Source organism: Coregonus lavaretus (genome assembly GCF_964263955.1).
Source record: "Coregonus lavaretus genome assembly, chromosome: 12".
NCBI classification, from domain to species: Eukaryota; Metazoa; Chordata; class Actinopteri; order Salmoniformes; family Salmonidae; genus Coregonus; species Coregonus lavaretus.
The window spans coordinates 37,376,909-37,390,922 of NC_139999.1; the positions used below are offsets into that span (position 1 = coordinate 37,376,909).

At 46.2% G+C, this 14,014-nt stretch overlaps 1 protein-coding gene across 1 annotated transcript in view; it reads right to left on the reverse strand.

The window, feature by feature from the left end:
- The window catches only part of LOC311137949 (lysine-specific demethylase 5B-B-like), a 44,368-nt gene that overhangs the window by 9,338 nt on the left and 21,016 nt on the right, over positions 1 to 14,014 (reverse strand). The window contains exons 16-20 of the mRNA XM_084172575.1: positions 11,986 to 12,167; positions 11,486 to 11,610; positions 11,012 to 11,162; positions 10,577 to 10,697; positions 9,842 to 10,197 (exon numbers count right to left, since the gene is read on the reverse strand). Coding sequence (XP_084028701.1) covers positions 9,842 to 10,197; positions 10,577 to 10,697; positions 11,012 to 11,162; positions 11,486 to 11,610; positions 11,986 to 12,167 — 935 coding nt within the window. The remainder of the gene's footprint in view (positions 1 to 9,841; positions 10,198 to 10,576; positions 10,698 to 11,011; positions 11,163 to 11,485; positions 11,611 to 11,985; positions 12,168 to 14,014) is intronic.

Sequence of the window (14,014 nt, forward strand, 5' to 3'; positions counted from 1 at the left end):
TGTTTGGCAAAACTAGGTTAATTAGAAACCTTAGAATATGCTCTTTCCGACGGGGTATAGCAAATAAAACCTCTGGCCTGCATGGACCGCTGTAGGATAATCTGGAAGAAGTGCTTTTTTGTAAAGGTCTTTATCAATGCACGCTGCCCTGGTCATCAGTCTCTTCATTCTCAATTTGACAATTGATAATATTGTCTGTTGTCAATTTAATCTGGTCTTTAGGCCACTATTATTATTAGAATAAGTGAAATTAGTTTCAATAAAGTTTAGGTGTAGTTTGGATGGGCCAGTTGGGCAGGCAACTTGTTTTACAGTCAGAAAATACACTATCGTCTTATTTTAGTATTTTCAGTCCATGCGCTTCTGGCTCAATCAATACATTTTCTGACTAATTACAATTTACATTTGGTGTCCTGAGGTTTCTTATGACCTATTTTAACTTAATAAATGCATTAATTTAGCAATTTATTATTTATGGAATATTACACAATTGAAATATCAATGTTCAGAATGACCGTCAAGGCCATTCTAGTAGTTATAGAATTCCGGCATTCCGAATGTTAAATTGTATACTGAACAAAAATATAAAACGGAACATGTAAAGTGTTGGTCCCATGTTTCATCAGCTGAAATAAATGATCACAGAAATGTTCCACACACACAAAAAGCTTTTCTCTAAAATTGTGCACAAATTTGTTTACATCCCCGTTAGTGAGCATTTCTCCTTTGCCAAGATAATCCATCCACCTGACAGGTGTGGCATATCACGCAGCTGATTAAAAAGCATGATCATTACACAGGTGCACTTGATTTTTTTGTCATTTAGCAGACGCTCTTATCCAGAGTGAGTGCATACATTTTCATACTGGCCCCCCGTGGGAAACGAACCCACAACCCTGGCTTTGCAAGCGCCATGCTCTACCAACAAAGCTACAGGGGACCTTGTGATGGGGACAATAAAAGGCCACTCAAATTTGGTTGGGGGTTGCTGAGGGGTATTTCTGTCTGTAATAAAGCCCTTTTGTGGGGAAAAACTCATTCTGATTGGCTGGGCCTGGCACCCAAGTGGGTACGCCTATGCCCAACCAGGCCCACCAACCATGGCTGCGGCCCTGCACAGTCATGTGAAATCCATAGATTAGGCCTAATGAATTGATTTTGACTGATTACCTTTTATGAACTGTAACTCAGTAAAATCTGAAATTGTTGCATGTTGCGTTTATATTTTTGTTCAGTGTAAATTATTTTAAATCAAAATTACTATAAACTGTAACACCAGTGATGCATCTTAAGGCCTCGCATGAAATTACCAGTGTTTTTCCTGTTGGTTAAGGCCGGGACAATTTTTGAAGAAAATAACCGAATTTGTACCCCAAAAAAGGATTATGCATGGACTTATTCGGCAAGAATTAGGAGTAGACAAAGGGATCATGTCAGGCAAAAATTATAGCAAACGTTTTACCATTACAATGTTTGATGACTCTGCACCTCCTCACTCACACACATAGAACATGAGCGTCTAGACTGCTGTTACTGGACTCCTATTTATTATACTGCACAATGCCTTGCCTACTATCATTGTGCAATTCCCCGGCACATGTTGTAAATATCAGTCTTAATTCATTGAGTGCCTTGTATTATATTCTTGCTAAATGACTATTCTATCCCATTTAGTTAATGAAATTAAATGTGTTATTACCCTTTCTTTACCCATTTACTTTTTCTATTGTTGTTGCACTGTCGAGAGGTGAACCTGCATGTAAGCATTTAATTGCACTGTGTACTCCATGTATATCATGTGTTTATGACAAATAAACAAACTTGAGCTTGACTGCAGTCACATTCACCTTGGATGTGTGAAGCGTGCTAGAGTTCACAGCCAGCTTGCCTCATCGCGATTGTTGTAAATGATGGGTACAGGTTAGTCGAGGTAATATGTACATGTAGGTAAGGGCAAAGTGACTAGACATAGATAATAAACAGTGAGTAGCTGGAGCAAATAGTCCAGGTAGCCATTTGATTAGCTGTTCAGCAGTCTTACGGCTTGGGGGTAGAAGCTGTTAAGAAGCCTTTTGGACCTAGACTTAGCGCTCCGGTACCGCTTGCCGTGCGGTAGCAGAGAGAACAGTCTATGACTAGGGTGGCTGGGGTCTTTGACTATTTTTAGGGCCTTCCTCTGACACCGCCTGGTATAGAGGTCCTGGATGGCAGGAAGCTTGGCCCCAGTGATGTACTGGGCCGTACGCTCTACCCTCTGTAGTGCCTTGCGGCCAGAGGCCGAGCAGTTGCCATACCAGACGGTAATACAATCAGTCAGGATGCTCTTGATGGTGCAGCTGTAGAACCTTTTGAGGATCTGAAGACCCATTCCAAATATTTTCAGTCTCCTGAGGGTGAATAGGCATTGTCGTGCCCTCTTCACGACTGTCTTGGTGTGTTTGGACCATGATAGTTTGTTGGTGATGTGGACACCAAGGAACTTGAAGCTCTCAATCTGCTCCACTACAGCACCGTCGATGAGAACGGGGGCATGCTCTGCCCTCCTTTTCCTGTAGTCCACGATCACCTGGAACCACACTGCCAGGTCTCTGACCTCCTCCCTATAGTCTGTCTCATCGTTGTCGGTGATCAGGCTTACCACCGTTGTGTCGTCGGCAAACTTGATGGTGTTGGAGTCGTGCTTGGCCACGCAGTCATGGGTGAACAGGGAGTACAGGAGGGGACTAAGCACTCACCCGAGGGGCCCCCGTGTTGAGGATCAGCGTGGCAGATGTGTTGTTTCCTACCCTTACCACCTGGGGGCGGCCCGTCAGGAAGTCCAGGATCCAGTTGCAGAGGGAGGTGTTTAGTCCCAGGGTCCTTAGCGATGAGCTTTGAGGGCACTATGGTGTTGAAAGGGGAGCTGTAGTCAATGAACAGCATTCTCACGTAGGTGTTCCTTTTGTCCAGGTGGGAAAGGGCAGTGTGTAGTGCAATAGAGATTGCGACATCAATGGCTCTGTTGGGTCAGGGAGAGGTTGAAAATGTCAATGGCCAGCGCATGCTCCGAGTATGTGTACTGGTAATCTGTCTAGCCCTGCGGCCTTGTGAATGTTAACCTGTTTAAAAGGTCTTGCTCACATCGGCTACGGAGAGCATGATCACACAGTCGTCCGGAACAGCTGGTGCTCTCATGCATAGTTCAGTGTTTCTAGCCTCGAAGCACGCATAGAAGATATTTAGCTCTTCTGGTAGGCTCGCATAAACTGGACAACTCGCAGCAGGGTTTCCCTTTGTAATCTGTGATAGTTTGCAAGCCCTGCCACATCCGACGAGCGTCAGAGCCGGTGTAGTAGGATTCGACCCAGTGTGGATGTTGCCTGTAATCCATGGCTTCTGGTTGGGATATGTACGTACAGTCACTGTGGGGACAATGTCATCGATGCACTTATTAATAAAGCTGGTGACTGATGTGGTAAACTCCTCAATGCCATCGGATGAATGCCGCAACATATTCCAGTCTGTGCTAGCGAAACAGTCCTGTAGCTTAGCATCTGCTTCATCGGACCACTTCCGTATTGAGCACGTCAATGGTACTTCCTGTTTGAGTTTTTGCTTGTAAGCAGGAATCAGGAGGATAGAGTTATGGTCAGATTCACCAAATGTAGAGCTTTGTATGCGTCTGTGTGTGGAGTAAAGGTGATCTAGAGTTTTTTCACCTTAGTTGCACAGGTGACATGCTGGCAGAAATGAGGTCAAACGAATTTTTGGTTTTCCTGCATTAAAGTTAGGAGTGCCGGTGGGTAAGCATTTTCTTGTTTGCTTATGGCCCTATACAGCTTGTTGAGTGCGGTCTTAGTGCCAGCATCGGTTTGTGGTGGTAAATAGACAGCTACAAAAAAATGATAAAGTGTGGCCTACATCTTATGAGGTGACCAAAAGTATGTGGACACCTACTCGTCAAACATCTCATTTCAAAATCATGGGCATTAATATGGAGTTGTTCCCCCCCTTTGCTGCTGTAACAGCCTCCACTCTTATGCGAAGGCTTTCCACTAGATGTTGGAACATTGCTGCGGGGACTTGCTTCCATTCAGCCACAAGAGCATTAGTGAGGTCGGGCACTGATGTTGGCCGATTAGGCCTGGCTCGCAGTCTGCGTTCCAATTCCTCCCAAAGGTGTTCGATGGGGTTGAGATCAGGGCTCTGTGCAGGCCAGTCAAGTTCTTCCACACCGATCGACAAACCATTTCTGTATGGACCTCGCTTTGTGCACGAGGAATAACAGGGAAGGGCCTTCCCCAAACTGTTGCCACAAAATTGGAAGCACAGAATCGTCTAGAATCTCATTGTATGCTGTAGCGTTAAGATTTCCCTTCATTGGAACTCAGGGGCCTAGCCCGAACCATGAAAAACAGCCCCAGACCATTATTCCTGCTCCAAACTTTACAGTGGGCACTATGCATTCGGGCAGGTAGCGTTCTCCTGGCATCCACCAAACCCAGATTAGTCCGTCGGACTGCCAGATGCGTGATTCATTACTCCAGAGAAAACGTTTCCACTGGCGGCGAGCTTTACACCACTCCAGCCAGCGCTTGGCATTGCGCATGGTGATCTTAGGCTTGTGTGCGCGGCTACTGGACCATGGAAACCCATTTCACGAAGCTCCCGATGAACAGTTATTGTGCTGACGTTGCTTCCAGAGGCAGTTTGGAACTCGGTAGTGAGTGTTGCAGACGATATTTACGCGCTACAGCACTCCTTGTGTGGCCTACCACTTCGCAGCTGAGCCTTTGATGCTCCTAGACGTTTCCACTTCACATTTTAGTCATTTAGCAGACGCTCTTATCCAGAGCGACTTACAGTTAGTAAGTGCATACATTTTTCATACTTCACAATAACAGGACTTACAGTTGACTGGGGCAGCTCTAGCAGGGCAGAAATTTGACGAATTCACTTGTTGGAAAGGTAGCATCCTATGACGGTGCCACGTTGACAGTCACTGAGCTCTTCACAGTAAGGCCATTCTACTGCCAATGTTCACCTATGGAGATTGCATGGCTGTGTGCTCAATTTTATATACCTGTCAGAAATGGGTGTGGCTGAAATAGCCAAATCAACTTATTTGAAGAGGTGTCCACATACTTTTGTATATATAGTGTATTCTAACTCAGGTGAGCAGAACCTTGAGACTTCCTTATAACAAAGAGACACACCCACTCGTCTGAGCTTCCCAGACGCAGCCTTTCTGTCCTGCCAATGTATAGAAAAATCAGCTAGATCTATATTTAGCATATCCTTGTTCAGCCACGACTCAGAAACATAGGATATTACAGTACTTCAGATCACGTTGATAGGATAGATCACGTTTAATTATTGCTGCGTTATGAAAGGAACTAGACACGGACACGAATTATCTGTTTAGTGTGTTAACACACTATTGGTAGTTTGTTGTAACCAAGTATTGGTGCTAAACCGTGTGTTATTGGATGCTAGCATGCTAGTTAGCTATGGTGTCATAGGATACGGTGCCCTGGGCGGTTTTCATGGAAGAATACTGTACCAAGTTAGCTAGCTGAATAAAGTAAGTCAGAGTCTATTCCTAGAAACATTGAACCGCTGTAGTTTACAACAATTATAATTTCTAAAGTGGAAGTTGGGAGAGTTATATTCGGGTGTTTCAGTGAAACAATTATAGTTTCTGAGGTGGAAGTTGGGAGAGTCATATTTGGGAGTTGTGGTGAGGGAGGCCCCGCTCTCTCCTTTCCCAGATGTTTAGTTCATTTCATTCCGATCTCCTCTGCATTATTGTAGCCATTTGCTGCAGCCTGTCAACTATGCCTCTGCCTATCCCTGTTCTCTCCTCTCCGCACAGGCTACACTAACGCCTCACACCGCGTGGCTGCTGCCTCTCTAACCTGGTGGTCCCTGCACGCACCACCCACCTGGAGTTCCAGGTCTCAGGCAGCCTCTGGAACTGCCGTTCTGCTGCCAACAAGGCAGAGTTCATCCCAGCCTATGCTACCCTCCAGTCCCTCGACTTCTTGGCGCTGACGGAAACATGGATTACCACTGAAAACACTGCTACTCCTACTGCTCTCTCCTCGTCTGACCATGTGTTCTCGCATACCCCGAGAGCATCTGGTCAGCGGGGTGGTGGCACAGGAATCCTCATCTCTCCCAAATGGACATTCTCAATTTTTCCCCTAACCCATCTGTCTATCTCCTCATTTGAATTTCATGCTGTCACAGTCACTAGCCCATTTAAGCTTAATATCCTTGTCATCTATCGCCCTCAAGGTTCCCTTGGAGAGTTCATCAATGAGCTTGACGCCTTGATAAGTTCCTTTCCTGAGGATGGCTCACCCCTCACAGTTCTGGGGGATTTCAACCTCCCTACGTCTACATTTGACTCATTTCTCTCTGCCTCCTTCTTTCCACTCCTCTCCTCTTTTGACCTCACCCTCTCACCGTCCCCCCCTACTCACAAGGCAGGCAATACGCTTGACCTGATCTTTACTAGATGCTGTTCTTCTACTAATCTCACTGCAACTCCCCTCCATGTCTCCGACCACTACTTTGTATCCTTTTCTCTCTCGCTCTCCTCCAACACTACTCACTCTGCCCCTACACAGATGGTAATGCGCCGCCGCAACCGTCGCTCTCTCTCTCCCGCTACTCTCTCCTCTTCCATCCTATCATCTCTTCCCTCTGCTCAATCCTTCTCCCCCCCCCCCCAAGATCCTTGATCCAAACCAGTCAGGTTTCAAGACTGGTCATTCAACTGAGACTGCTCTTCTCTGTGTCACGGAGGCTCTCCGCACTGCTAAAGCTAACTCTCTCTCCTCTGCTCTTGTCCTTCTAGACCTGTCTGCTGCCTTTGATACTGTGAACCATCAGATCCTCCTCTCCACCCTCTCCGAGCTGGGCATTTCAGGCGCGGCTCACTCTTGGATTGCGTCCTACCTGACCGGTCGCTCCTACCAAGTGGCGTGGCGAGAAGCTGTCTCCGCACCACGTGCTCTCACCACTGGTGTCCCCCAGGGCTCAGTTCTAGGCCCTCTCCTATTCTCGCTATACACCAAGTCACTTGGCTCTGTCATATCCTCACAAGGCCTCTCCTATCATTGCTACGCTGACGATACACAACTAATCTTCTCCTTTCCCCCTTCTGATAACCAGGTGGCGAATCGCATCTCTGCATGTCTGGCAGACATATCAGTATGGATGACGGATCACCACCTCAAGCTGAACCTTGGCAAGACGGAGCTGCCCTTCCTCCCGGGGAAGGACTGCCCGTTCCATGATCTCGCCATCACGGTTGACAACTCCGTTGTGTCCTCCTCCCAGAGTGCGAAGAGCCTTGGCGTGACCCTGGACAACACCCTGTCGTTCTCCGCTAACATCAAGGCGGTGACCCGATCCTGTAGGTTCATGCTCTACAACATTCGGAGAGTACGACCCTGCCTTACACAGGAAGCGGCACAGGTCCTAATCCAGGCACTTGTCATCTCCCGTCTGGATTACTGCAACTCGCTGTTGGCTGGGCTCCCTGCCTGTGCCATTAAACCCCTACAACTCATCCAGAATGCCGCAGCCCGTCTGGTGTTCAACCTTCCCAAGTTCTCTCACGTCACCCCGCTCCTCCGCACACTCCACTGGCTTCCAGTTGAAGCTCGCATCTGTTACAAGACCATGGTGCTTGCCTATGGAGCTGTGAGGGGAACGGCACCTCCGTACCTTCAGGCTCTGATCAGTCCCTACACCCAAACGAGGGCATTGCGTTCATCCACCTCTGGCCTGCTGGCTCCCCTTCCTCTGCGGAAGCATAGTTCCCGCTCAGCCCAGTCAAAACTCTTCGCTGCTCTGGCACCCCAATGGTGGAACAAGCTCCCCTCACGACGCCAGGACAGCGGAGTCACTCACCACCTTCCGGAGACATTTGAAACCCCACCTCTTTAAGGAATACCTGGGATAGGATAAAGTAATCCTTCTACCCCCCCCCCCCCACAAAAAAAAAAAAAAGTAAAGTGGTTATCCCACTGGCTATAAGGTGAATGCACCAATTTGTAAGTCGCTCTGGATAAGAGCGTCTGCTAAATGACGTAAATGTAAATGTAGGATAGTCTCGAACGGAGCTCATCCAGTTTATTCTCCAGTGATTGCACGTTCGCCAATAGAACGGAGGGTAGAGGCGATTGATCCACTCTCCGACGTAGTCTCGTCAGGTATCCTGCACGCCGGCCTCTATAGTACTGTCTCCTCCGAGTGTCTGGGATTTGGGCCTGGTCCGCGATAATCAATGTCTTTCGCCTCCGACTCAATGAAGTCCTCATCCAAATGGAGGTGTGTGATCGCTGTTCTGATGTCTAGAAGCTATTTTCAGTCATAGGAAACGATGGCGGAAACATTATGTACAAGAAAAGTTAAGACCAGCACAAAAAAACACAATAGTACAATTGGTCAGGAGCCCGTAAAACGGCCGCCATTCCCTCCGGCGCCATTATGGTGCTGCCCAAACCAAGGAAATATATGTTACATACTAGATTCCTTACATCTCGCAAATCTCTGTTTTAGATGATGCCGACTTTAAGACCAAAATTATACCATTTACACTTCGTAGTAAATTTTGACACTAGAATACATTTTTCTGACTCATATCGATGCCACATAGGCTGTTTTCAACCAGAGAAGTAGTTGTTTCGGTTCAGTTGCGCTTAAAAAAAGACATGTATTACTCAAGCCAGGAAAGAAGTTAACCCGAGACATGGCTGTAGACTCCTACTACAGCTAGCCGTCTACAGCCATGTCTCAGGGCAAGAAAGAAAGGTGACAACTGAACCAAGAGTTTTCCATGTACATTGTTTCATGTAGGATAGAACCAATGATGTGTACAAAACATTAGGAACACCTCTTTCCATGACAGACTGACCAGGTAAAAGCTATGATCCCTTATTGATGTCACTTGTTAAATCCACTTCAGTGTAGATGAAGGGGAGGCGACAGGTTAAAATATTTTTAAGCCTGGAGACATTTGAGACATGGATTGTGTATGTGTACCATTCAGAGGGTGAATGGGCAAGTCAAAAGATGTAAGTGCCTTTGAACAGAGTATGGTAGTAGGTGTCAGGCGCACCGGTTTGTGTGTCAAGAACTGCACATTTGCTGGGTTTTTCCACACTCAACAGTTTCCCGTGTGTATCAAGAATGGTCCCCCACCCAAAGGACATCCAGCCAACTTGACAACTGTGGGAAGCATTGGCGTCAACATAAGCCAGCATCCCAGTGGAACGCTTTCGACACCTTGTAGAGTCCATGCCCCGACAAATTGATGCTGTTGAGGGCAAAAGGGGGTGCAACTCAATATTAGGAAGGTGTTCCTAATGTTTTGTACACTCAGTGTATATAAACCCTGGATTGCTGATGCTATGTATTGGCCATTGAGAGGCTGAATGGAATTCTACAGTATTTCAATAAAATGTTTCAAGGACAAAATCACATGTACTTAAGTATTTTTTGTTGTAGTGGGGACAGTAAAATTAGTAATCTCTAAAAATGATACTAAAGAAAATGTTTATATAATGTATATATTTATGTTTAGCTCACATAATATAATTTAAAAGTATGCATTAAGGTGTCTGTAATAGAATAATGTAGACAGTAAATGTATTTCTATAGCTTCCAAAATATTTTTTTACAATGGGGACTTAGTGCCAAGATGGCGGCATGGTGGCTTAAACACAGCGCCCCCTATCAGTCATCTAGTGTCTATATAACTAATTGGATAGAACCTGTCAAATTGCATATTCAACTACAGTACTGTCTAAGCCACTCTCCTGCTCCTCCCCTGCCTCTCTCTCACCTGGCCTCCATGAGGCGGCATGCCCGCTCCTCCCAGTGCTCAGACATGGTGAGCAGCTCCTGCAGGCGGGCCATAGCCCTCTCCACCGAGGCATGCGGGGCCAGGCCCACCCCCTGGTCTATCAGCCTCCGCATGGTGTCCAGACACAGGCTGTGGGGCCGGCCGCTTGCTTCCTTAACCCCGTCCAGCCAGCGAGCCTGCTCCAGCCTCTCCCTGAGCAGGGCCAGCTGGGGAAGCGCCACATCCAGGCCCAAGCTCACGTCCAGCAGGCCCTGCAGCGCCGCTGGGCTGGGGGCCTCGTCAGAGAGGAGCTGCTTACTGCTCTGCTGGAAGTCATCCACGCGGGTCAGCAGGTCCTGGGGGGGGAGATACAAGCAGGTTAAAGCGTTAATCAATTAAAAATGTTCAGTGTTCTCCTGGTTCTCCTGTGGCTTGTAGGTAGGCTTTTGTCCCAGCCTAATGCCACATCTAATCAATGAAGTCATCATGACTGTGCTGAGTCAGGTGTTAGTGAAGTGAGAAACAAAGTACTTGTCAATGGGTCTTACCTGGTTAAATAAAGGTTAAATACAAATAAAACTGTAGCGGTAGTAGGTCCTCCAGCCCTAAAGTACCATGCATTTACATTTAGCAGACACTCTTATCCAGAGTGACTTACAACCAGTGCATTCAACTAAGGTAGTTAAGACAACCACATATCACAGTCATTGCAAGTAAAACCTTCCTAACTCCTACCTTGAGTAAGGGGGCCTGGCGGATGCTGCAGGGCAGGTTGTGCAGCTGCCTTACAAACGACCTGAGCTCCTCCACCGTTAGCAGATTCTGGCTCTGGGACTTCCTTCCACCTGAACGATACCTGACAACACACTCTAGATCAGAGACACGGCTAACCTACAGAGCACATAAGCTGAAATAAAAGCACATTGGCCCTGCGATAGATTAGCGTCCTGTCCAGGTGGTGTACATAAAGCTGCCTTAGGCTCCTGCCCTATGAGCAGTTCCGGCTCGCACTAGCCAAGGCTTGCGCAAGGCTACTTACATACATTATTGCTTTCAGAATTAGTTACCATTTGGCTAACCATGTGGCTAAGAATACAAGAATCAGGCGTGGTAAAGGATTTTAACATTAGAAAGCATGATAATACAATAACAGAAATCATGTGTGTCTACCTGGTCTGCCTCTTCCCAATGAGTAGCTGCTGGGCCACCCCAGCACACTTCTCAGCATCCAAGGTGACTGTGCGGAGCTGCCGCAGGAGGTCACTCGGAGGGAACTGCTTCACCTCCGCCTCCTCCACCAGGGAGCGCAGCTCTTCCAAGCCTGAACATACATAAATAAACAAACACTGCTTTAAACACAGTCATCAATTCATTCGAAGAATCATGGTCCAATGATCAAGTAAGCTGTACAATTAACAAAGGGTAGATAATCATCTATTTTATTATATTCTGGTATTTTGTGTGCATCCTTAAACAAAGGCAACATATCTGGGTGACTAGGAGCACAAAACATTCCATAAGACATTTAAGAACAACCTGTCTACTTGGGGTTACGCAAATAAGCAACCATAACATTAAGTTTTGTTACGTAATGACCAATTTGAATTCCATAGACACCTGAACCCAAAGATGTATCCTACTTACCACTTTTCTTGTCTTGTTTGGCCTCCAGGATGTCACTGACATGGGAGACCCAGTCTGTGTAGGACTCTGCACGCACCGTGACTGCTTCCATCATGGGGAAGAGCTCAGCCATGGTAAACCTGTAGCTGTAGTGCAAGACACAGGTCTAGTGTGTTTCTGAAGACTAATCCTGGCTGAGCAACAGCTGTCACAATTGGTGATTTTCTAGCCAGGTGATGTTTATTTTTATTTTTGAAGGTCTAGTAGGCCTTTAGACATTTCAATGCTGTGCACCCTGACTTTGCCCCTTACTTTAAGTTCATCCATGTTCTTAAAAAGGGGCATTTTACTCAAAAACAGAATAATTTATTTATAATTTGTGCATGGGATCTGTAAAACGTATGGCAATATTAGCATATGAGCTTCTGTAAAACATGGGACGTACGTAATGAGGGGGACATGATGAATATTAACATTCTTATGTGGGCATTTAGAACTAATTTGGCTGTGGATAGACTTACTTGAGTGTGAGGTTGCTGGGGGGGCAGGAGCAGAGTTCGTGGGCGTGGTGCAGACACACCAGCTGGCCGGGTCTGCAGGGACAGGTGAGGGCAGACAGGTAGCAGGTGGTCCTGCACTTGGAACACTGGCGCTCCTCGTCTGGCAGCAGGTCGTACTCCGCCTGCTGGGAACGCTGCACGCCCTGGGAACACACAGATACACATCATATAAGTAAGGTCATAGACACAACCACAGATTAGTAGTGTCAAAGAGATCACAGACACCTAGTGCCATACTATGAGGAGAGACAGGGACGACTTGTGCACATACACTAGTGGAGGAAAGTTTACTGTGGCCATTTCAAATCAAATTGTATTGGTCGCATGCACATATTTAGCAGATGTTATTGCGGGTGTAGTGAAATGCTTGTATTCCTAGCTCCAACAGTGCAGTAATATCTAACAATACACACAAATCTAAAAAGTTAAAGAATGGAATTAAGAAATATAGAAATATTAGGACGAGCAATGTCGGAGTCTGGAGTATAAATAAATGGGATGTACAGTGCATTCGGAAAGTATTCAGACCCCTTGATTTTTCCACACTTTGTTACGTTACAGCCTTAATCTAAAATGGATATATATATATATATATATATATATATATATATATATATATATATATATATATATATATATATATAGAGTTTACTATTATTATTTATTTTTCCATCAATCTACACACAAAACCCCATAATGACAAAGCAAAACCCTTATTATTTTTATTATTGCAAATGTATTAAAAACTAAAAACTGAAATATCACATTTACATAAGTATTCAGACCCTTTACTCAGTACTTTGTTGAAGCGCCTTTGGTAGAGATTACAGCCTCGAGTCTTCTTGGGTATGACGCTACAAGCTTGGCACACCTGTATTTGGGGAGTTTCTCCCATTCTTCTCTGCAGATCCTCAAGCTCTGTCAGGTTGGATGGGGAGCGTCACGGCACAGCTATTTTCGATCAGGTTCAAGTCCGGGCTCTGGCTGGGCCAGTCAAGGACATTCAGAGACTTGTCCCGAAGCCACTCCTGCATTGTCTTGATTGTGTGCTTAGGGTCGTTGTCCTGTTGGAAGGTGAACCTTTGCCCCAGTCTGAGGTCCTGAGCAGGTTTTCATCAAGGATCTCTCTGTACTTTGCTCCGTTCATCTTTCCCTCGATCCTGACTAGTCTCCTAGTCCCTGCCGCTGAAAACATCCCCACAGCATAATGCTGCCACCACGTTTCACCGTAGGGATGGTACCTGGTTTCCTCCTGAGGTGACGCTTGGCATTCAGGCCAAAGAGTTCAATCTTGTTTTCACAGACCAGAGAATCTTGTTTCTCATGGTCTGAGAGTCCTTTAGGTGCCTTTTGGCAAACTCCAAGTGGGCTGTCATGTGCCTTTTACTGAGGAGTGGCTTCCGTCTGGCCACTCTACCATAAAGGCTTGATTGGTGGAGTGCTGCAGAGATGGTTGTCCTTCTTGAAGGTTCTCCCATCTCCACAGAGGAACTATGGAGCTCTGTCAGAGTGACCATCTTGATCACCTCCCTTACCAAGGCCCTTCTCCCCCAATTGCTCAGTTTGGCCAGGCGACCAGCTCTAAGAAGAGTCTTGGTCGTTCTAAACTACTTCCATTTAAGAATGATGGAGGCCACTGTGTTCTTGGGGACCTTCAATGCTGCAGAAATGTTTTGGTACCCTTCCCCAGATCTGTGCCTCGACACAATCCTGTCTCGGAGCTCTACGGACAAGTCCTTCGACCTCATGGCTTGGTTTTTGCTCTGACATGCACTGTCAACTGTGGGACCTTTATATAGACAGGTGTGTGCCTTTCCAAATAATGTCCAATCAATTGAATTTACCACAGTTGGACTCCAATCAAGTTGTAGAAACATCAAGGATGATCAATGGAAACAGGATACACCTGAGCTCAATTTCAAGTTTCATAGCAAAGGGTCTAGATTATTTCTGTTTTTAAATTTATGTGCTAAAATCTCTAAAAACCTGT